Here is a 24,792-nt window from a genome sequence, read left to right on the forward strand (position 1 = left end):
TAATTTTTTACTCTAAAAATTTATTTTTAAGAACTAATAAAACGAAGCCGCCCGGGCCCATCGTCTATAAATTCGCGGACATCGCCTCCCTCACTGGTAGCTGTCGCCTGTCGCTGGGCAAATTATTGCATCAGGTCACCTGACGGAGAGATGCGTTCGGTCTCTCTCTGTCTACAGTAACACCGAACAGATGCGTTCGGTCACCTGTCGCTGCTCCGTGATATCTCTATCGACTCTCTCGTCATTGTTTCTCGCTATTTCGCATTCCTCCTTTATTAGTAGGCGTGACGGAATTTTTGCAGGAGTGAGGGAATATATTGGGTTTCAGATCTGAGATTCCCTCCACTTTTTAATCAATCGGAGAAGAAGCCATTGGCTGGTTTTTGGGGCAATTGAAAGGAACTTTTATCGCGCAAGGAGGGACGAGGGATTTCTAGTTTTTGGCGTATCTAGAGAGGAGACGCGGGAGGTTTTGTTGCTTGATTTTCCGTGTAACTTTCGCTGGGCGTTAGTTTGGTTTTGGCTGGGCCTAGAGTGAGGTTGCTGATGAGGTTGAACGAAGATTGCAGGAATGGGGAGGAGAAGGAGAACGATAGAGGATCATTGCCGCTGTCTCTGCCGCAGCTGAAGCTTGTTGTCGGGTATGCCCTTACGTCAAAGAAGGTGAAGAGCTTTTTGCAGCCGAAGCTGGAGGGATTGGCGAGGTAAGTATCTGGGGGAGAAATTTGAGGTTTTTCATATTTCCGAAAAACTGTTGTTACGGTTTCTCTTTGTTTTCTACGTCTCGAGATTTGCTTGTTCTTAGAAGCCGGGCAGGGGGAATAGAATTTGTTTGATTGAATCACTGCCAAATGCTAGCAAGTGCCATTCTAGCAAACATCATCGATCTTCGGGCGTCGGATTTTCTCTAATGTTTTCCTAATTTTTGTTTGGCTCAAATTGCTACACTTCCCCTCCCTTTTTCGTTCTATCCAAGCGAGGGTTGGCTTCAGGTGTTATTGCGGGAAAAGGAAATGAAAGAATAGGAAAACACGGAAGTTTGAGTTCTTTTTGTTAATAATTTTATTTTGTTTGTTTAACTTTAACATTTTAAAGAAGATTGAGCCACTCATTGGTGGGGCAATTCTGACCAATTATTTCATCTGAGTTTCTTTTGTGGTTATCATGCAATCTTGCCACTAGTTTTGTGTCCTCTTCTTCCTTTCATTCGGTAATTTTCATGCAATTTTGCCACTAGTTTTGTTTCGTATTCTTCCTTCGATTCGGTATTTCTTTTTCAGCTAAACGTTCCTTTCAGGGTTGAATGGTCTGGCCATCTCAATCGATCTCAAAATGGTGGAATTATTTCCAAACTAAGTTCCTGTCATGCCGTCAGCTGCTTCGGGATGTAACAGATCGTCTTTTTGTTTGCCAAACAAACCTTGCTAATTTTATTTAGTTTCTTCATTAATTTCTAGGCGGACTGTTGTGATTTTTTTTTTGTTTTTTTGAGAGGAAGGGGGGAAGGGGGGAATTACTTTCGTGTGGATTATTCAACAAACTTCGAAGTGTCCTTCATGGATATTTTGGTCCATACAAGTAGCTCGTTATGATTTATTTATGTTGGCTTTGTAAGCGTAAGGTCCTTGCCATCCATTGACAAGGCTTATATTTTATTGTTAATTTCTTGGATTGATCGATGCTATCTCGAATTTTTTGATTAATAAGAATATCCTTCTGCATATACAACAGTCGGATAAGGACGTGTTATAAATAAAAATATGTATTTAATCTTGACTCAGATGGCATTGAAAATATTTTAATAGTTTAATATGGAATTGCCGTATAAGTTTTTTTTTTGGGGAATTGCCGTATAAGTTGATAAGGAAGTATTGGCTCATTTTGTTTACCTGTCGGCAGATTAAACCGACACCTGTTTGTCTATTTTGTAAATCTGCATGAACATTTACATTTCTCTTGGATTTTCTAGATTTTATTATTAAGAGCCTTGCAGGTTGGAATACATTTTATAAAGCTTTTCCCATATTACTTCAAAAACTTTCATTAGCAGATTGCTTATTTTAGATCTATGGTATCCTTATTGGAGCCCATCTAAAGCTCCTTTTTCTTAAGTTAAATAATTTTGTGTAAATTCATTCTCGAAGATTTGAATAATTAATCCTCTACAAAGGTTAATAAATCCAAGAATATTTATATCATGATGCTGCCATTTTTTGATGCTCTCCTCTCATACATAAATTGTTAGAACTAGAATGAGGAAGAACTTGTTCTTCTTGATCTTGAATGAGAGAGTGAGGGAGAGGGAGGAGAGAGCATAATTTGGAGTGGGGAAACTATCCTAAAGCATTATTCAGTTTTCCCCTAAATCAATACATCTCATACAATAAATTTATAGGCATTTACATGTGATGTGTTGTCTATGCGGAACATCCTATCCTAAAATCGGACCAATACATAACTGACTCCCTGCACTAACTCCACGAGCAATCTTGTTGAACCGAGCCCAATTTCGCTTGCGAACTGCTTTCATGTGCGTTCTGATCTACGGCTCCAGCTTGCGCTCCTGCTATTCCACCCGTGATTTGCACGCCCGTGCCTTACACTGCCTGCTTCTAGCCTGTGCATTTTTCCTGCACAGCACACCCACGCTACAACAGTACTAACTCACCAGTCTTCCTCGGACACTCGTGCGAGCTCCAGGTTCTTGATCTTGTCTCTTTACCTCCGCTTCTATGGCACACCAAATCCGATCGACACTGCTCGCCGATCTGCCCACAATCTTGACCGGAAGCTCCACCTCAAAGATCTAAACCGATATTTAATTCTTGCCTATCAACACACGACATTAACATCCTTCACACTAAGCCTCTTCAAAGCTTGCCGCTCCAGGGTTCTTGATCTGCCTTTTCAACAAATGATCCGAAACTCCACTTGAATTTGAAGCTTCACTTCGAATCCATAGCTCATCTCACAAAATTGATCCCAAACTCATTGTCCTAGAAGAAATCTCTAACTAACTCTGGAGTTGCATCCTCAAAAAATAGTTATGCTACGATAGATTATTGGACTAGCCTCAAGTTCATGGTGTTAAGCTTGGTAACTCATGTTTAATGTGGTTCGCTCCATTTGATTTTGCCACACCATATCTCCATCCTTACCATCTAGAAGATGAATCAGGTGTTCCAAATCCTTATATTTTACTGCATCTTTATGTGTATCATAACTATTTTAGTTCGTAGTAGGTGCAAAGGTAGTTCTTTGATGGTAAAAACTTAGACCAAGGTGGAGATTGTTAGGATTGGTCCAAGTTTAGTTTAGGTTATTCCACAAGACATCACAATAATGTAAAGGCTTATATATATAGGCATTATATGAAATGTATTAATTTGGGGGGAAATCTGAATAAGTTTTAGGTAGTTCTAATTTCTCCTAAATTGCTCTCTCCCTCTCCTCCCCCCTCCCTCTCCTTCTCCTTCTCTTGCAAGAAGAGCTCAAGATGAGCTCTCAAGAATCTTCCTCCTAGTTCTAACAAGTGGTATTAGAGCCTCATTGAGCCAATCTCAAGGAAGGAGCAAGATGCTCTTGTAATCAAGAAGAGAGGAGCGCAGTCGCAACATTTGGTATCAGAACCACCTTGAGGTGGAGGAGGTTTTCTTGTCCAAAGAAAACGATTCAAGAAAGAGAGGAGCTGCCAGGCTTGTGACATTCGCATGGAAGCAAAGTTCTTTGATCGGGGCTTATTTGTGGAATGGAGATAGATCGGAAGACAGCAGCAAAGTGGAGCTGAGGTAGGAGAACATGCGGACTGGTGTCGCGACCAGGGCTTAATCGCGGGTTGGACCAAAAACTAGAGCAGGCCGGATCGTGTCAGCCTGAGGAGCAGTCGAATGCGAGCAGGAGCAGGCTTCTTGAGGCGCTGGAGTAGAGTGTGTGAACCGGAGGAGCAGTCGAACGCGTGGTCGTGGAAGCCACATGCGGACGGAGCTCGGGAGCGGTCATAGGATGGCTGTGGAATCGTGCTAGGTTAGAGCGCAGGAGTTGGTTTTGTGTGGGCTCGATTCGGAAGTTCAGAATCAGAGGCACGAAGTGCAGTACAGAGGTCTACGAACGGGCCAAGAAGATTTGGTCGCGACCGGGGAGCAAGGAGAGCCACTGAGGGAGTCTACAGGTCGGGAGTTGAGTGGAGCGGGAGGCGTGGAAGCGGCCTGATACCTCGACCCGGAGAAGCAACCAGCGAACTCGGTAAGGATTCTCACGAGCGTGAGCTGTGAGGAGCTGAACAACGGCTGTGCCTCTAAGAAGAAGCAGCTGGAAGAGAATAGCGAGTTTGCGGGGTTGCCTTGGCTCGCCCAAGGGTTGTTCAACCACAGGACAAACGAGAGTTGTACATGCAGGTGGAGTCGCAGGAGTCCAAGCAAGATTCATAAGAGCATGGGACCCGTTAGAAGCATGATCTTTCATTTCTTGATTAAAGATCGGTCAATATCTTTGAGGTGGAGCTTCCAGTTTGGGTTGATTGGCGAGGAGGGTCATTTGATTGTTGTGTGTCAGAGCAATGGATCAAATCAAGAACCTTGGGGCGACAGGTTGGTCACAGACTCAGGATCAGGCAGAATTTGGGGGAAACTAAATAAAGCTTTAGGATTGTTTCCCTCCTCTAAATTATGCCCTCTCATCCCTCTCCCTCACTCTGTCATTCAAGATCAAGAAGAACAAGTTCTTCTTCCTCATTAACAAGTTCTTCTTCCTCATTCTAGTTCTAACATAAATCATTCCAGACTTTTTAGCATCCCTTATGTTATCTCTATTTTCTAGTTGGTTTCACATCCGATAAATTTACATTTCGAGCTCCTCTAATTGTTATTAAAAGGAGTCTTCCCTAATCTTCAATGCAGGCGTAACTCTTTTTTATGGATTAAATGGTATCTATAATTTGTGCTATTTTAACATTTTAGTTGTCTTGTATATTATTTCATTTCTTTCAAATGTGATTTCTAATCTTTGGCATGCTTTTCTACTAACAACTGTCATGTTTACTAGTCTTATTCTCATTATCATAATTGGTTCCTTAAAAAAGAAACAGGATATACGTTTTGTATAAGAAGAAAGCTAGTCTTACTGCACATGTTATTGATTTCATGCGTCACGTATTATCCATCAATATAATTAAGCTATTAGACAATACAACTAAATTTACAACAACAACAACAATAACAATCCTATATCCTACTAGATGGAGTCGACTACATGAATCGTTTTTCTTCATTGTGTCATGTTAAATGTCAGATTCTTATTTACATCTAATAAAAAAAATGTCATTTCTAATACTTGCTAATCAAGTATTTTTAGGCCAGCCTCTACCTTTTTTTAACATAGGCCAAATAATACATCTACTCTATCTTTCTTTAATTTAAAATACAAATGCATCTAAATAATTAGAAAATACAACTAAATTATTAAATAAAATTATTGGAAGAAATTTTCTCAATTTCTACCGGAATACATGACATCTAGAAGAAATTTTCTCAATTTCTACCGGACTACATGACATCTAGAAGAAATTTTCTTTATGCATACAGGATAGAAGACAAATGCAGTTAAATTACTAGGCATTCACAAATATAACCATTAAAATATATATATATATATATATATATATATGCGCAGTGCTTATTGTTTGAATGATGTATATATATATATATATATATAAGAATCAATAGTATATGAAATTATGGGAGAACAGGTTATTACCTGACTTCATGTATGCATGTTATGAAATTAGCATAATGCTAATGCAAAATGTATCATGATATCTTGACAGTATTTTTTTCCCTCCTTAAGATGAATCATGTGAAAGTTGTATACTTTTCCTGTTCATTCTTTATGGTCATATTCAAGTATCCTTTAGCTGATTTACAGGAGAAAGGGGATTTTGTTTGTTGCTATTGATCATCAAAAACCTCTTGCAGAACAAGGCCCATTCGATATTGTGCTTCACAAGGTTAGCATATCACATTCCTCAATGTGGGCCTTATTCTTGTCATTTTGGTAGAGACATGCTGTTTTATCCGTCTTGTTGTCTTTTCAAGATCTATTTTATAATGTCTGGCTGGGAACATTGCAGTTGTAATATACTCCTTTCCTTTTTATTTTTTCTCCATATCTATTGTCTTATGTGAACAAATATATCAGGAAACATTATCATTCTTTTCATTCATTTGTTTATGGAGTTCATCTTGATCTAGATGTTTTTGCCTCTCCCTTGACCTTTTGCTTTTTCTTTTCAGCTGACAGGAGAAGCATGGGGACGGATACTTGAGGTTAGTCAATTGAGATTACTATTTGATCTACCACTTTGAACATTTGCATTCTATCTATTGTTCTTGTTCAACTTCTTGTATTTTTTTCTGCTTCACTACCTGATTGGATGTAAACTATCACTGACTTCAAAAGAAAGAATTGAAATATTTTGTATTTAAAAACTCATAAGCTGGATATTAATTTTGTAGTGCATGTTTTTTTCCTTCATCATGATTTTCATATCATTAAAATGGCTCGAGAACTAGGCTTTTGAAGTATGGCAGTTCATGACTAGCTAATCTAGCTTACAAAGCGGGTAACACCTCTATTGTGTTGCTGATATAAGTTACTTTAGATTCTGTTGAACTTTAATCAGTTGTTGCTGAATAATGGCCTTATATTCGTGTTGCGATATATTCAAATATGCTCGGCATTGCTATTTCTTATGCTTTAATAGTTTATTGAATGCCAACCAAGAAGTCAAATCATACTACTACCAAGTCTTGCTGTTTGTAGTGTAGCTTTAATTTTATACATGGCATTTAAGAACCTACTATCAATCAGTAAGAATCGTAGGGAAGGGTTCGTATGCATTTAACAATCATATGAGGGGGTGTGCTGCTCAAGTGATTGTTAAATATTTTTGTATTATCATTTTTTTAATAAATAGGAGCTTTAGATCATATTTCTCAGCCCTCCTTTTAGTGAATGTGACCTGTGTTATGTCATCGCTGGAATGCTTGGATCTACTTTAGGACTTGAGCTCAGTTGGGTTGAAGATTCTTCATCCAGGTCAGCATAAGCAGGCATTGATGTCCCATCAATCCCATCTAAGAACCTTACTTCATATGCAAACATTGAATCATTAGCATATGCTTAACTTCCTCTTTCCATCTTGCGTGCTGAAATTGAAGATCGACGGCCACGATTCAGAGCCTTTACTTTTGATGTATTTTATGTTTGAGTTATTTCGCATTTCAGTTTTCCTAGTTTATCCTGATGGGTAGTGAGTTCTTATTGTAAACCCGAGGGCATTTGAGTCTTTATTCTTTTCTTTATTATTGAGGCCTAATTATTTAGGTCTTTTGCTTTGTATGAGGTTAATGATGAATCAATAAAATAAAAAAATTCAGCTTTTCTTTGCTCTTGTTGCTTGTGTTCTTCGGAGAGGCGAGAGAACCCTAGGAGAGGGCCAACGTAATACCCAGCAGCCGTCGAAAGGTTTGGGCTCTCGGTTCGATTTCACTTCCTTTCTCTTTTTATTCCTCTTCCTTCATTCTTTCCCATACCGCCGGCCACCACGTGTTTTCCCCATCACCACCTTGGCCCCTAGCCGTCGGCCGGCCATCCACTTCAATAGCCGCTGGTCTCCCATTGATCCCCCTAGCCGCCGGCTCCCCTTCCCCAAACCACATGAATTTTGAATTTCAAAATTCAAACCTCCATTAATTGCTTTCCTAACATATTAACTTTGGAATGTATCTTTATTTGAAATTAATCCTACATTTGAATTTCAAATACTTTCTTTAATGTCAATTTTTAATTTTGGAATGTTTTAAATCTAATTATAATTTAAATTTAAAATAGCTTTGATTTAATATTTCTATTCCTAAATTAGATAACTCATTTAGGAAGCTTTTAAAGCCCTCCCTATCTCTACATGCCGCCGGGCCCCTCCCTTGTCCAACCGCCTCTCTCTCCCATTAAATCCCAAACCCAAATTAATACCTCGCTAAATCTCTCATAGCCGCCACCCCTTCTAAGCTCCATATTTGGAAGAGTTTTGAATTTTAAAATGGCTTCCCTCCCGCTTAGAAAATCTGAAATTAAAATTTCAGATTTATCCTACAACCTTTAGTCTTCCTTTCCCTATCCCCATCTCTTGGAGCCCCATCCTAACCTAGCTGAAACCCTCACCTTTCCTCTCACCTTCATAGTCTCTCCTCCTCCAACACAAATCCCTCGAGGATTGAGTCCAACAATCCGACGTCGCCTCCATGAATGGCCGATCCTGAAGTCGACCACGGGTTTGCATACAACTCCCAAGGGCAAATTGACATCCTGTTGTCGCCCTTCTTTGATCCAGATTGTGAATACAAGGATTCAATGGAAAGCTATGTAAATCACATACTCTATCATCTTGCCGAGACGATTGACGAGCAACGACCAACGACCAACTGGACATTGACAAATCGTCGGCCGACCATCAACTTTCCCTCCCCCGGCTACTTCTCCGGCGAACAATACTTTACCCGCCACTTGTCTTGTGGTGGCATCACTAGGGTTACTTCTACCCTTTCTCCGCTAAACCTCAATTTCAAGAGCGAGAGTGAGGGAACTCAAGGTGAACAGTTTTCATTGTTAAGCCGTGAATTTTTGTTTCATTGCCATTAGTTTTACTTTCTTATTTTTGTTGTTGCTTGTAAGTATCCTTTTAATCTCGTTTGTAATCGCTTGCTATTACATAAACTTCTAACGGAAATTTTTAAGAATCTAACTTGGTGAAACATAAGTTTACAATTAGCAAGGTTAAAATTCAAATTATTATTAATTTCCAAAAGCAGTTCTTGTTTACTTATATGTTTCAAATCATATTCAGAACTCCATACCGGAGTATTCTTCAATCTCATACGTCATCACTTGCAATGGGGACATGCAATTCTTCACCCCAACCTTCCTATTTGAAAGTTGATAAATCATTCTAAAACTGGATTTCATATTCCTAAACCTTGTCATAATGGCTTCCTTTGCATCTATTGTTCCTAATCATCAATTCAAGATGTGGACAACATCATGCCACAAATCCTTCTTTAATAGATCATTTGCAATGTTTCCATATAACAATTGCTCTAGGAGAAATTCTAGAAAAAAATGCTTTTCAGGCCACATGGATGTTCTACTCTAGGCCTTCTTCACTTATTCCATGTGGATCGACAAATCTTCTCTAGCAGATTGGTGTAACTAGAATTATTATGATACAACGTCTTCCTTTCAAGAATTTCTTCTGATATCATTTAACTGTTATATAAACATTATTTTTGACACTATAAGTTGAATCATACATTTTCCATTTAGAAAATGTTGCAACAACAATTAAGAATATATGTAAGAAAGATAAACAATGTATGTTATGAAGAAAATGTCTAATAACTTACAATAGAGAAGAATAAAAAATATATACCACTCTTCTTAATTTAGTTTTTAAAATTACTTTCAGTTGAATCTTCTGGTTTAAATTTATATTTGTTGACTGATGGTCACTCAAAGTCACTCAAAATCTCTGTACCTCCCTTCATTGCCATGACGATCAAAGTTTTGAGATTATTAAATCATTTTCAAGAAATATATAGTTTTACTTGATTTTCTCCTTCATTTGGATGTTCCTTGAGTCCAACAATACAAATAACTTTCCCAATTGTCATTGAATTATTGGAGCTCATTGCAACTTCTGGATTATCTTGTTTAACTTTATCTAATTTTAAGGCTAACATATTTTTAGATATTTGATAGAAAAATTCTAATTCACGTGTGTATTTAAATGTACATGAGCTTACAATATATTATTATTAGTAATTGCATAGCTCAAGAACAATCCTTGAGTAAAGATGACATCAATCTGGAAAATTTAATACCAAAATGAGCAAAATGTTATGAATTTATGTTTAAAAGAAATTATGATGAATTTTTGTAACTCATTTGGCCAAATGCATCATTATAGGTACAAAAGAATTGTTTAATAGAAAATATCACGGGCGAAATAAATAATATCAATGCCAAAAATTTCAAGTACTAAATAAGTTTTATATAGGTGCAAATATATATTTTTTTGTTTGGAGGACTAACAAAAGAAGCACATAACACATGGAAGTGGGTACCGTCGCCTTTGGCTACTCGGCACTTGACTATGATACAGCGGTTTAGCAGGAACCGCCTATTGAGGTGGTTCAAAAGGAACCGCCTCAGTCGGCCCCATCTGGGCCGGCAATTTTCTACAGGAGGCAATTCAAAACCGCCTCCCTTAATGCCTAAATAGGCTTGCCGCCTATATGTGGGGCCCAATGAGTTTAAATTTATTTGAAAATTGTTTTTTTAGGAAGGGTTTGGCAGTGGAGAGCTTAATAAATAGGAGAGGTAAGGGGCAAGGGGGAGGCATGCTTAGATTGAAGTTTCTCTTGGAGTCTCTTGGAGTTTGAGGGCTCTAGACCTAGCGTCTAGAGACTGGGAGAGAACGATCCTCCTCTCGAATAGAGAATCACTTGTATCTTGCTTTCTTGTTGGGTTTGTTTCCTTTCGTTTGTTGCAATTTATTATTTTGGGGCTGATTTCGCCTAGATTTTACTTTATTCTTACTGTTTTTCTCCAATTAGTGATAAGTTTGATTGTGAACTCAATTATTCCCTTAGGGTTACTTGCGAACTCAAGTATTTCCTATCAAATTGGTATCAGAGCAAGTCTTGGGACCGTTCGTGGGCTGTTGTTTGCAAATTTCAGCGGCTGATTTTTGATCGGAAACGGACGAAGTACTGTTTTTGTAATCCAAATCCGGAATTTTTGGATTTACAAAAGTTCGGATTGTGATGTCGGCCTAGAAAGTTGATGCGCTAGAAGAAATACTTGAAGGGGAGATGAATCAAATCAAAACGACAGTGGAAGAAATGATTTCTTCAATGGAGGGACAAGTCGCCGATCTTCGAGATATGATGAAAAAATGCTGGAAATTCAAAATAAAACAGCGGCTTCAATAGCAAAAGGTACGAATTCTGAAATCCGTAGGGAGGAAGAGGAGGTGGAAATCATGGAAGGAAAGGGAAAAAGGTACCATCTGGAGTCTGTCCAGAAGGAAGAAAGAGGATGTGGATATGGGTAATGCTAGGAGGAGTACTATAGCCGCCGAGGTGCTGATTTGAAGAAAGAAGGGGGGATTTCGAAGGGGGTTTGGGATATGATAGAGAAAGAGAAGACCGGGAAACTTGGGGTGCACCTAGCACTTGGGAGGAGGGAAACTATGGAAGTATCCGGGGCAATGAGGGGATCAAAAGGTGAGGAAGTTGAAGATGCCCATATTCGAAGTAGAAGATGCGTATGGGTGGATTTACAAAGTGGAGCGATACTTTGCCGTCAATGGGCTGACGTAGGAAGAGAAGCTGACTACAGTCGGATTGTGCTTGGAAGGGAAAGCCCTGTCGTGGTTTTAGTGGAGAGACCAAAGAAGGCCAATCAGGAACTTGAGGGAATTTAAAAACTGCATAATATAGCGTTTCCAAACCGATCGGGGAGAAGACTTCCATGAACAGTTCTTTGCTCTGACACAGGAGGAATCAGTAGCAGATTACCGGGAGCAGTTTGAGCACCTAGCTAGCAGGGTGGAGTGACTCTCAGATACAATATTGGAGAAAAATTTCATGAAAGGGCTAAAGGCGGAGATCTGAGCAGTAGTGAAGGTTTTGATGCCCTGTGAATTGGGGGAGGTCATGAAGTTGGTCCAACTGGTGGAAAATCAGATGAATTTGGAGAAGAGAGCTAAGAGTAGTAGCACCGGGGGACACGTACAGGATGATGACCACTCATCTCGCACCTAAAGTCCTGCAACATGAGGAAGTTAAGAGGCCACCAAGGAGAAAACAGGAGGAGGGAATGGGGGAAATTTCAAGTGGCTGACAAAGAAAGAGATGCAGGAGAAGAGAATTAAGGGCTTGTGCTTTTGATGCGATAAAAAGTACACACCAGGATATCGGTGCAAGGATCGAACTCTTCAGGTTCTCACCGTCTGCGATGACGAAGAAACTAAGGAGGGAGGTGAGGAGTCAGAGGAGGAAGAGGAGAAGCTACACTTGGATCTGGCTGAGGTTTTCCTAAACTCAGTGGTAGGATTCACTATGAATCACACCATGAAGGTGAATGGAGAGATAGAGGACAGGGAGGTTGTGGTGCTGATTGATAGTGAGGCTACCCACAATTTCATTTCCACCCAGTTCGTAGACCAACTGGGAGTGAGATTGGTGGACACTGGCTGTTACAGAGTGATGATGGGTACGGAGAAGATAGAGAAAGGTCAAGGGATTTGCAGAGGAGTGCGAATGATGATCTAGGGGATATAGGTGAGGGAGGACTTTCTTCCACTAGAGCTTGGAAGCACGGACGTCATCCTGTGGATGAAATGGCTGCAAACTTTGGGAGACAACAAAGTTAATTGGGGAGCACTCACAATGGAGTTGATGGTGGATTGAAGAAAGGTAGTGATTAAGGGGGATGTGGGGCTTTCCAAATCCCTGGTTTCTTTTAAAACGATGGTGAGGGACATCCAGTTGGCAGGCGGAGGGTATTTGGTGGAGTTGCATGCACAGTTTGGAGGGAGCGGGATTGGAGGAGGGAGGAGACATACCACTCTCCATTCAACCATTAATTCAGCAGTTCCAAGAGGTGTTTCAGCCACCTCATGGATTGCCACCGCAGAGGGAGCAGGAGCATTTCATAGTGTTGAAGGAGGGAGTGTCGCCCATCAGTGTCTGACCTCATCGCTACCCTTAATTCTAGAAGGATGAAATAGAAAGGTTGATTAGAGGGATGCTGGATGCAGAGATCATCATACCTAGCATCAGTCTCTTTTTTAGCCTTGTTCTGTTGGTGAAAAAGAAGGATGGCAGCTGACGTTTATGTGTAGACTTTAGAGCCCTAAATAAAGAAACTGTACCTGACAAGTTTTCTATACCAATCATAGACGAACTGTTAGATTAATTGAATGGGACCGTGATCTTCAGCAAGATAGACTTGAAATCGGGTTACCATCAAATCCGAATGAAGGAGGTTGTACCCAAAACGGCCTTTAGAACTCATGAAGGACATTATAAGTTCTTGGTGATGCCCTTTGGCCTCACCAATGCTCCTGCTACTTTCCAGACCCTTATGAATAAGGTTTTCAAACCTTATCTCAGACGATTCGTACTGGTATTCTTTGATGACATCCTGATCTACAGCAGGACAAAGGAGGAGCACTAGGATCATTTGAAAAGGGTGTTAGATGTACTGCAGGAGCACCAACTGAGGGCTAATTTGAAGAAATGCTGCTTTGCACAAGCCAGTATAGAGTACTTGGGCCATGTGGCGTCAAAAGGAGTGGCAGCAGATCAATCCAAAATTGAAGCAATGCTAAGGTGGCCAGTGCTGAAAAATTTGAAGGAGTTGAGGGAATTCCTAGGACTGACGGGTTACTATAGGAGGTTTGTTAAGGGGTACAGCTCCATAGCATGGCCACTCACTGAACAATTGAAGGACGGGTTCCTATGGGGGGAGGCAGCCACATCAGCATTTGAGAGCTTAAAGAAGGCGATGACTACGGTGCCGGTCCTAGCCTTGCCAGATTTCACTTAGACCTTCATTGTGGAGACAAATGCTTCCGGGTATGGGCTGTGTGCAGTACTGTTGCAGAGTCGTTAACCAATTACCTATTTCAGTCAGGCTTGATGTTGTTGTTGCATTTGGTGATTTGAAATTACATAATAAAGGCTAAAGATCCTTTTTAGTGGAGGTAGGGGTGTAAGTGAGTCAAGCCGACTCGGGATCGACTTGATAAATGGCTCATGAGCCAAGCTCGATGAACTAGCGAGCCAAGCTTGAGCCAGCTTTGACTCGACTTGTTAACTTGTGAGCCAACTCGTTTAAAAAATATCAATATGAAATATACTTAAAATATATTAGGGTTCAGGATTTTAAGTATAAAGTTGAAAATGTTTGAAAATTATATCCCACTTTTTGTGTTAAAAAGTTCTTTATTATTTTCCTTATAATTTCTCATTCTTTTTACCATTATATTATAATAATGATTTAAATCATAATAATTTCTCTCTTTCATAATAAATGAGCCGGCTCGTGAGCTGACTCGAACTCGTTGATTAAAGCTCGAGCTCAAGCTCGAACTCGATCAATTAATCAAGCTTAAGCTCAAACCAGGGGTAACTCGAGCTCGGCTTGGCTCGTTTACACCCCTAAGTGGAGGTGTAAGATTAAATATAAAATTGTTCCACTCTATATTAAATTCAAAATATAATTTAGAATTTTAAGTGTAATGGCCAAGGGTAAACCTTGCTTCAATACTGGCAGTTTGCTATTGCATAGTTTTCCATTATTTACCTACTTATATCAGTATTTTTTGCAAAGTTTTTAGTTACATCCAAAAAGATTATGAAGCATTGTAGATGGTTGAAGTGCCAGTAAAATTAAGCTGCAGTAATTTTTTTTTTTTTAATTTATAAATGTGCTATGGTAATGAGTAATGACTTGTTACTAATTTTTTATGTGAACCAATGACCACTAGTGTTAATGCATTTGTTGGCCAACATAAAATATATAGTTTGTCTTATCCTATATTCATGAACTGTCCGGGGCTGTCCTCTATGAAGTTATCTATCTTGTATTTATAAAAAAGCTCTTTTTTGAGGCATTGACTGGGACCAAGCTGTCATTGTGAAGTATCAATGAGGTGTTGCTGCCTGTAAATTTATGAACCACTGAAAACTTAATCAGAGTCAGGAAATAATACTGTAAAGGTTGCATTGGAATTGGGCACTAAGGTATCTATGGAAGCGTTTATTCATTAGCTTGTTAAATTAAATTTGCATTTTGGAACCGGGACTTATAAATTACCAGTCAGGGGCGGAACCCACCTCAAATTTAAGAGCGGGCAAAATTCTCATATAAATGTACTAATATTTAAAAAATAAAATAAATACATAATTCTAATCAAAATTTTGTATTTGATTATGATTGATAAATTGAAAAATGATTACAAGTTTATCAATCTATTTTATATTTTTTTATAATATTGCATTATAACTTCATTGGAAATCAAATTAAATACATCTTTTTCAATGTAAGGCATTAGATAGTCGTTGAGCCTATCATTTTATATCCTACTACCAATCGATATTTGATAATTCTCATTACATAAAATGTTCTCTCCACTATAGCCATAACAACTGATAAAGTTAATGCTAAAATAATAAATCTATATAAATTGTAGCTATTGTGTATAATTTTTTGCTTTAAACAAAATTTAGAAGTTTCAACTGTCTTCTACAACTTGTATGAATTAAAAAAAAAAAAACATTTTCTTATTTAGAAAAATTAGGGTTGCCGGTGGCGGATGAATTACTTAAAATATCATTCCTATTTCCTACCTAAAATATCATTACTAAAATTAATTTATTAAAATTTTAAGGGTGGGAATCGCCCACCCTCAAGCAAGCATAGGTCCGCCCCCGTTGCCAATTGATTTTGGATGATGAGTAAGATATGAACAAATAAATGCACATTCCATAAATCAAGAAGTTTCTTTTGGCCAGCAAATTGAACTAGCATTATTGGAACAAATGTATGGCAAAATGGGGGTCTAAAAGAAATTGTTGTTTATGAAGTTCGGATTGTTTGCATACTCTTTGTGTGGCTATTTGTTTGAGCATTAATCTTTCTCACAGATTACTGTTTATAGCTCACTTACATATTTCATTCCACTTCTTTTTTGTCAAAGGATTATCGGGAGAAGCATCCAGAAGTAACTGTCCTTGATCCTCCTGATGCCATTCAACATTTATATAATCGGCAATCCATGCTTAAAGACGTTGCTGACATAAATTTATGTGATTCATATGGTACTTTTCACATTATTCTAAACTGTGTTATTAAATAATTATATTTTGCTGAAATCTTTATTTTGTAAAAACAGTGCTTTTAGTTATTGTGATGTGAAACAACATGCGATAAACAAGAATTGCAATTAAGATATTAATAGAAGTGATGAATTTTACTTTGCTACCAAATAACTCTTTGTTTGCTCAAGTTAGAGTTTAAGAATATGGCGTTAAAAGATTAGGCAATAGCAATAGATTACATGTTGAGATTACAAGAACTTGTAAAATAATAACCAAAGTTTTAGGTAATGCAAATAGCCAATTATAATGAAGCCTCAAATTTAAAATCTAGATCCTTCACTTTGAAGTCCTTCGCTCGCTCTTGGAAGTGGTGGCTAGCGGGAGAGGATCATAAGTAGACTCAGCGATGCCACTAGTAGACAGGTGATACCGAGAGGACTCGTCGCCGGGGAAGAAGCCGGAATTGGAGGAGCGGGTGGATGGCCGTCGATGGTCCACTCGCAGTCTGGACTTTGTCTGTCGATGACGTGCACGAGGGTGGGGAGGATCCGATCCAAGTAAGCTCCAACGGTGTCGTCGTCGGGGTCAAATCCCGCGTCGAAGAACGGCGATTGTAGGATGTTGAGATTTCCGTGGGCGTCCAACACAAGTTCCCATTCAAATTCGGGGTCCGCCATGCATGGTGGGATCTAGTAGGGAAGAGAAAGCGGGAGGTGGGAGAGTGGGCCGTGAGCTAGGGAGAGAGGGGTCACGGGTTTGTGCTAGAGGGGATTCAATTATGGTGGGGGTCAAGTGGTAGGGTGCAGGAATTCTGAATTAAATTCAGATTTTGGAGGTTTAATGTTGGGATTTAATTTGAAATTCAAATTAATCCAAGGAGGAAGGAGGCGGTGGCAGGGGAGGAGAACGGGCCGGCGGCAGGGGGCAGGCCGGTGGGTTGGGGCTGCAGGCCGGCGACCTGGGCAATCCAAAGGGGGGGGGGGGGTGGCATTGAGCAAGGGAGGGGAAGAGGTAGGGAAAAATTTAGGGATTCAAGGAGTGAATTCCAATCTCCCACAATTGCTTCAACCCAAATCTCTGCGACGACGAATCGATCAAGAGAAATAAAGGGAAAATAGTAGAACAAGAAAACCTAGAACTCACAAAGAGATCTAGTTTCTCCTACGAACTCACTAAGAGATCGATGAGGTTTGCACTCACAAAGAGAACATGAAATGTCAAATTTTCATTCATCCAAAACTAAACTATTACAATGCATGATGCCTCGTGTAAGGAGACCAAATTAAACATAACTGAAATGACATAAACGTCCTCAGGGTTACATAAGTGAAACAATGCCCTCATGGGCAAACTGGGAAAACAAAAGAAAAAAGAAAATACACTCATAACATAAGATGCAAATAGATCAGAAATAGAGACTCTGGATCGTAGCAGTCGATCTGCATCTCCAGCGATGGTACACGTGTCGAAATCTGATGTCCCCATCATATTGATAGTTTAATACAACACAGCTTAATCATTTTGATAGGGGCATGGTGTTACATTCATGACTTGGTATTAAATGCAAATTGGTTAATGCGCTTGCCTCAGAGGTTTGGGCGTTCAATCTGGTGATGACTGTAACAGTAACTCCTTAATTCTTCATCCCCATTTATTAGGTTAGGTTCTGGCGGTAGATGAGGAAAGTCGCATAGGTACCGTTGTTAGTATCTGTACTTAGATCATCAGTGGTTGTCTCGAGTTTAAGGAATTTGATCTAGAGGAAGGTGTTCATATGTTGTTCTTAGACATTTTTAAAGCGACTGCCTCTTGATTCTCTAAAGCTTTCATTATTGCAGGTAAAATTGGCGTTCCTAAACAACTAGTTATCACTAAAGACTCATCAGCAATACCCGATGCAGTTTCAAAGGCTGAGCTAACTTTGCCAATAGGTAATTATTCAATTTTTATGCTGCTAGACGTCTGGAAAGGCTGTTATTTTAAGTTTATAAATCTCATTTTTTTGAGTTGCATGATTATTACTTTTTAACTGAGAGATTTCATTAGGTATTTGTGGTCTTCATTAAAGCTTTGAAAGATGTCTTAGCCAAAATTATTGTTTTGAACATGAATAAAATTTCAAATTCTATGTTGATCATGATTTGATTTGTTATCGTGCTTCTTTGAACATGTGGTTATATGGAAAAGATGAGATGATGAATCTTTTTCTTTGCGTCAGGTTTTGCTAAAATAGGTCAGCTATAGGATGAGTTCATTTGTTTCAATGGCGGTCTTCCTATGAGCTTTCGAGTAGTGAATATTTTGATTGATATGCTGTTCATACATATAGTCATTGATTTCCGCTCTACTCTGGTAGTAACATGCAGTGCACTTGCTCCATTTTTGCTTGAGGAATTTCTAACCCCTGCTACTTGTTTTCTTTAATTCACCAACTGGTTTGAAAATCTGGTTCATCATGCAATAATCGTAAACATGACAAATGGATGTAGGAATAGAAATTCACGAATTTAGGAGGCAGTGCAGTTGATTTTGGTTAGGTTTTTACACCAACAATGTCTTACTTGTTTCTTGTTTGCTGCAGTAGCTAAGCCACTAGTTGTGGATGGAACTGCGAAGTCACATGAGTTATCGCTTGCTTATGATGCATTCTCCTTGTCAAAGCTTGATCCTCCTATAGTTCTTCAGGAGTTTGTTAATCATGGTGTGCATTGTTATGAATATTTTATTTCTTCCTTCTTATCCCATGGTTATCGAATTAATATCTTGTTTTTGGCTTTGTTGTAGGCGGCCTCCTCTTCAAGGTTTATATTGTGGGGGAAGCAATAAAGGTTGTTCGTCGATTCTCACTTCCTGATGTTGACAAGCGTGAACTTCGGAAAAATGCTGGTGTCTACCGGTTTCCAAGGGTTTCTTGCGCTGCAGCTTCAGCAGATGACGCAAATTTGGATCCTGGCATTGCTGGTAGTGTCATTGACAGTCTTATATTAATTTCTTTGAGCTTTGTTGCTGGTTATGTTAATGCAGTGCATACTGAAGTTTCCCTGAAGAGACGTGTGCAATGTTCACATGTCGAAGTTAAATTTTTATGCAAAGTTTGGCAAGGCACATTGACATTCTTTTGCCTAATACTTGTGCTTTACTTATTGATAATGTAGAGCTTCCTCCTCGACCTTTGCTGGAGAGACTTGCTAAAGAGCTCCGTCGTCGTTTGGTATGTCGTTGTCCTCGCTATTTCCTTGTCCATTCTGAAAATCTTTGTTTTGTTCTAATTATTTATTATGTATACAGGGTTTACTCTTGTTCAATATAGATATAATAAGAGAGCATGGGACGCGGGATCGATACTATGTTATTGATATCAACTACTTTCCTGGTCTGTATTTAGATTCTTTTTATCATTTTGGATTATGTATGTTATGATGACTTAGTTATTCTTTGTATTGTTGCCAACATTAAAGTTTTATGTCAATTATGGCTGCTTCTAGTCTCTCATCATTAGGAACCAGGTAAAGAGCTCTTTATAGCTAGCTGTAAAACTCTCTTTTTTCCCCTTCCTTCGTCATTAAGTTTATTTGGAGGAGCCATTAAAGTTTTGAACGCTTGGCGAAAAAAACTTTGGTGGTACATTGATGATCAAGCAGACTGACATGCATATTCTCAATAGTGGTCGACCCTCAAGCACAAAGATTTAGAAGCTTTCATCTTTCACTCTCCTTTTTTGTCCTAGGATCTAAACTATAAGAAAGGAGGCATTAATGAAGAATTGAGTCCTTTTATGTTTTTCGAATTTATCTCGGCTAGTTCGATTCTAACCCTCGTCATGCTACCACCTAAAATATGGAAGTTTCAATTAGCTTGTTAAATAGTAAGAGGGATTGGAATGATAATAAGAGGGGTTCCTTTAGTTATGAATATACCTAATTCCAATAGACAAATATACCATATTTTGTTAATTGGACCATATTCAGCCTACACTAAAGTAGTTGATTACAAGGTTGCAAACCTTTGCGCTATTTCTTGTGAACAATCCTAGCATTCTCGCTCCTTTCAGTGTCACGGACCTGATACGACTATGGACCCCACCTCATTTCAAGAGCCAAAAGGCTCTTGTTTTGTGGTTCCCAGCATCTCATTTCAGACCTATATGAGTAAGGGGAGATCATTGGAGGAAATGTGGGGTGCATTTATGGTGGGATAAGTTTAAGGGGAGATTATTGGAGGAAATGTGAGGTGCATTTATGATGGGATTAAGGCTGGTTTTAAGGGTGAAAGTTTGTATGTGGGAGGGCTTGTGTGAAGAATTTTCTGAAGTAGTTTTTTTAGGTGATTTTGGATTCCTGGTTGTTGCTAGGAAATTAGGGGAGAGCCGATTCACCTCTCGTATAGTGAATTAATTGTATCTCGTATTTCTTTGATTGAAGATTGTTATTTCAGCTTTATTAGTGTTGTTCCTGTATATCATTGTTGTTTTCTCTTGATTTTGGTGGCTACTTTTTGCTGTTTGGTGTTGATTTCGTTCTACTGGCTATTTTGGTGCTGATTTGATCTCCAAAACATATTAAATTGGTATCAAAGCAATTTTTTGGTCTGATGGCTTGGAAAAGAATTGAGGCGTTGAAATCAAAGTTAGAGGAGGAAGCAAGGCAGCTAAGAACAGATGTGGGATCATTGAATGAGCATTTTTCAGCGATGGAAAGAAGGCATGGGAATCTAGAGGAGATGATGAAGCGGATGTTGGAGTTTCAAACTAAAGCAGCTCCGCCGAAAGGAAGGGAGAATCAGGGAAATGACATGCCAAGGGTAGACCGAGAGGCGAAAATTTTTGGAGAGGAGGGAATACTCACCTTGAGCCTCTACTAAAAAGGGGGATTAATAGGAAATATGGAAGTAGGAGGGAATGGGAAGAAGAGAACAAGCGGATTCAATTTGAAGGAAAAGAGGGGTATGAAATGAGAAGGGAGGAGTGGGAACCGTGGAGAGACCCCAATGCTCTCTTCATGGGAGGCATGGTTGGGGGAGGGGGGAATTGGGTTAGGGGAGATCCGAAGGTTAAGAAGCTAAAAATGCCAATGTTTGAAGGCGAGGATGCGCATGGGTAGATATATAGAGTAGATAGATATTTTACAGTGAATGGGTTGAAAAAAGGGGAGAGGCTTATGGCGGCGACTCTATGTCTCAAGTGGAAGGCACTGATATGGTACCGATGGAGGGAGATGAGGTACCTGATACATTCATGGTAGGAGTTCAAGGACCATTTATTAGAGCGCTGTTGAACCAAGCAGGAGGGGGGGCTATTATGAGCAGTTCTTTGCTTCGACACAGGTGGGAACAATGATAGAGTACAAGGAGATTTGAGCTTCTGTCGGGACATTTAGGGAGACTACCAGAGATAGTGTTAGAGAGAAATTTCATGAAGGGACTCAAACTAGAGTTAAGAGCCGTTGTGCGGGTGGCAAGAACTCGTGACTTGGGAGAGACTATAAAGTTAGCCCAATTGATTGAGGACAAGAACTCACTTGAGCGGAGTAGCAAATGGGGCAATTTTGGAGGTTCTTTTCGAACGCTAACCATCTTCCTTGCACCTAGGGTGCCAATTGTTTTAGGTCAAAGAGAAGCTCCAAAGGAGAAAGATTTCGGTGCTCAGCCGGGAGAGAACTTTAAACGGTTGACTGAAACGGAGCTGTAGGATAAACGAGCTAAGGGGTTATGTTTTAGTTGTGACGAGAAGTTTAGACCGAGCCATAGTTGTAAAAATTGCACCTTGCAGGTCTTTTTTGTTTGTGATGAAGAGGAGATAGACATAGTAGAGATAAAAGGATAAGTGGTAGAGGAAGAGGAGCCCTTACATTTGGAGGTCGCAGATGTTTCATTGATATCTATAGTGGGATTCACCCTAAATCACACTATGAAGATGAGAGGATAGATATGAGGAGAAGCATTAGTGATTTTTGTGGATAGTGGGACTGCCCACAATTTAATATCCAATCAGGAGGTTGACAAGCTGAGGCTAAAACTGGTAGACATGAGATATTTTGGGTTGATGATGGGCACAGGGAAAGTGGAGAAGAGTACCGGTATCTATCAGGGATTGGTAGTGGAGTTGCACGGGATTCACATTAGGGAGGATTTTCTTCCACTGGAGTTGGGAAGTACATATCTAATCTTGTGTATGAAGTGGCTACAAATTTTGGAGCAGACCAAGGTGGACTATAAGTCCTTTGTAGTGTGGAGATCCAAGTGGATGGGAGAGAAGTGGTGATTAAGGGAGACCTTAGTTTATCCAAAGCAATGGTTTCTTTGAAAGCCATGATGCGTGCCATACAGGATGAAGGATTGGGATTCTTGGTGGAGCTCAGGAGCTTGGAGGGAGAAGACGCCTGTGAGATAGAGTACATTCCAGAAGTAGTTCAGTGAAGTATTCTAACATCCCCAATAATTGCCTCCTCCATGGGAGCATGAGCACGCTATTACTCTGAAGGAAGGAGTCGCTCCCATTAGTGTCCGACTATATCGTTACTCACAGGTCAAGAATGATGAGATTGAGAGGTTGATTCGGGAGATGCTTGAAGTCGAGATCATCAAGCCCAGTGTAAGCCCTTTTTCTAGTCCCGTATTGTTGGTGAAGAAGAAGGATCGCACCGTGGCAGTTAGAGATTCTATGCAAATTATCGTTCTTTGAACAAGGAGACTATGTCGGACAAGTTTTCCATACCGGTCATTGATGAGTTGCTAGATGAGTTGCATGGTTTGGTGGTGTTCTCAAATATCGATTTGAAGTTTGGGTATCACTAGATTAGAAACATCATTCAACATGCACATACAATCATTCTACATAAACCAAATCATTTACATTCTTCATATCATTCCATATTGATTTATATAATAAGCATCATGACATATGATAGATGACCTCTCTATTATATAAAATTCAAGTCTCCCAGTTCAACATGATCAATCATTTAGATATGAGAATGACAAAACATGATCTAGCTAAAAACTTCATAAGAAGGCATTATCTTTCAAAACATGTAATTGAAAAGAAAATAAAGTCATTACTATAATAAAAGAAATATGAGTACTCACCTTGAAATGAATGCCTTGATAATTTACATTAAGCATAATCCACCGCTAACAACTTAATACCTATATGTAAAATCTATTCGTTAAAATTTAAGTTATAAAGCTCATATATATTTTAATCATACGCTCTATAATTCCTTATTGCATATACCTAGATAGCTATTGTATTTAAGTTTTATTAAATTACGATAAAATTTATTCTCATTGCATTATGATAGTTGATTTATATCATTAAATGACATCTTATTTATTAACACTAATCATTTTAATCTAATAATTCTTAAAGATAAATTTTCATCATCTCACTTATATGTATAAATATTAGTATAGTAATCTAAATTCTTTTTGGCAATTTAAGTTTTATTTTAAACATAATTATTATATATATTATTAAAATTGTTATGAATAAAACAAAACTTATCTTTCTTACTCCTCTCCAAGCCCTAACCTACACGCACATGACTCTCCCCTCGCCCCGCCCCGCCCCAGCTGGCTTGGTCACAGGTGTCTCTTTTTTTCCCCGCTCCCTTCCTTTCTCTTTCTCTCTTTCATTCTTCTTCTCAGCTAGCTTTCATTTGCTTGTTTGATTCCACTAGAGTGAGTGAATGAATTATCTCACGTGAGTCGCTGTCTTTCACTCTCACACGCGATTCTCCACTTCCGACCTCGCCAACCATTCACCCCTTTCGCGCCCGTGTTCGTTTGTTGATCTGCTTCCGTGCTCACGCAGCTATTAATTGAGGCCCGGTTGTTACAGTGTTCACTCTAACGGATTAAAGGTTGAACCCTAATGTTATTTAGGATTGTAAAAACTAATTTAAGTGTATCACCCCCCAGGGCTTTACAATTTGTTAGCATTTACTGCAATATTCTCATATTGGTCAGCTAAAACATAGACCTCTACCCGATTTTCAGCTATGTATGAAGTATTGTGGATGAACTTTGACCTACCATTGATGACCTTCAATAGATTCTGGACAATTTCCTTATACCTTCAATAAAATTAGTTGGCAGCCTCAATAAACTTTGAAAAACCATCAGCTTCTCCGTCGAACTTTGGCAGACCATCAACAAATTGTCCAACTGCTGACAGCCTCTTATGTCCCATTATTAACATCTGGCTGAGTTTTGGTGGTTCTCTTGTATAGTATCTACTGCAGCCTCCAGTATTTTTTTAGTGATAGCTGATCAATTATTTGAGCTCGAACTCGAGTTCAGCTCGAGCTCGACTCGTGACAGTGTAATGAGCTCATCGAGCCGCTCGATTTTCCAATTTCTCGGTTTCCCGCCCGGTTTTCCTTCCGGGTTTTGTTTTCACGCCCGGTTTGTGTGCTCTCATTGATGCTACAATGATCTTGTGTGGTGTTTGGTTTTTGCTAATCTTTGCACTTTTTCATATCGTGTGCAGGCTACGGTAAGATGCCAGGCTATGAGCATATATTTACAGACTTCCTTCTCGGTCTGGTTCAAAGCAAGTATAAGCGACTATTGAGCAACACCTGAAAGCGACGAAAAGGTTCCTTCAACTCCTTTTTGACAATTTGAAGATTCTAATTACTTAAAGGTTTGTTGCAAGTCTCAGCTGAATTTCTGATGTACATATTTGTTCCTTTACTGCTATTCGAGGCTTAAGATAGGAAGTCTCTGTTAGAAGAAGGAAGCTTTAATGCGACACGCTCTTCCTAAGAAAACATCAACTGTTTATAACTTTAGTTCATACTCTATGCCTGAAATCTACCTTCTCATGGATGCATGTTGATTGGTTTCA

General features: G+C 39.2%; 1 protein-coding gene across 2 annotated transcripts; it reads left to right on the forward strand.

The window, feature by feature from the left end:
- Nucleotides 1-218: 218 nt before the first annotated feature.
- Nucleotides 219-24,792, forward strand: LOC110113941 (inositol-tetrakisphosphate 1-kinase 3). 2 transcript variants are annotated; one of them, XM_020846668.2, is made up of 10 exons: nt 219-704; nt 5,920-6,001; nt 6,288-6,320; nt 15,824-15,944; nt 17,783-17,875; nt 18,529-18,645; nt 18,729-18,905; nt 19,100-19,155; nt 19,233-19,317; nt 24,433-24,792. In XM_020846668.2, exons 1-10 carry the CDS (start codon nt 547-549, stop codon nt 24,525-24,527), a joined length of 1,017 nt encoding a protein of 338 aa, XP_020702327.1. In that variant the 5' UTR covers nt 219-546; the 3' UTR covers nt 24,528-24,792. The 2 variants fall into 2 exon arrangements, with proteins under 2 accessions (XP_020702327.1, XP_020702326.1); XM_020846667.2 differs by having other exon boundaries at nt 225-704; nt 18,526-18,645.

This window comes from Dendrobium catenatum, unplaced genomic scaffold (assembly GCF_001605985.2).
Source record: "Dendrobium catenatum unplaced genomic scaffold, ASM160598v2 fragScaff_scaffold_289, whole genome shotgun sequence".
Lineage (NCBI taxonomy): Eukaryota > Viridiplantae > Streptophyta > Magnoliopsida > Asparagales > Orchidaceae > Dendrobium > Dendrobium catenatum.

Coding starts and splice junctions, on each gene's coding strand:
- LOC110113941 (XM_020846667.2), top strand. CDS start 547: ATGAGGTTGAACGAAGATTGCAGGAATGGGGAGGAGAAGGAGAACGAT. Junction 15,945..17,782: donor AAATTTATGTGATTCATATG/GTACTTTTCACA, acceptor TCATTATTGCAG/GTAAAATTGGCGTTCCTAAA. Junction 18,906..19,099: donor TTTGGATCCTGGCATTGCTG/GTAGTGTCATTG, acceptor TTGATAATGTAG/AGCTTCCTCCTCGACCTTTG.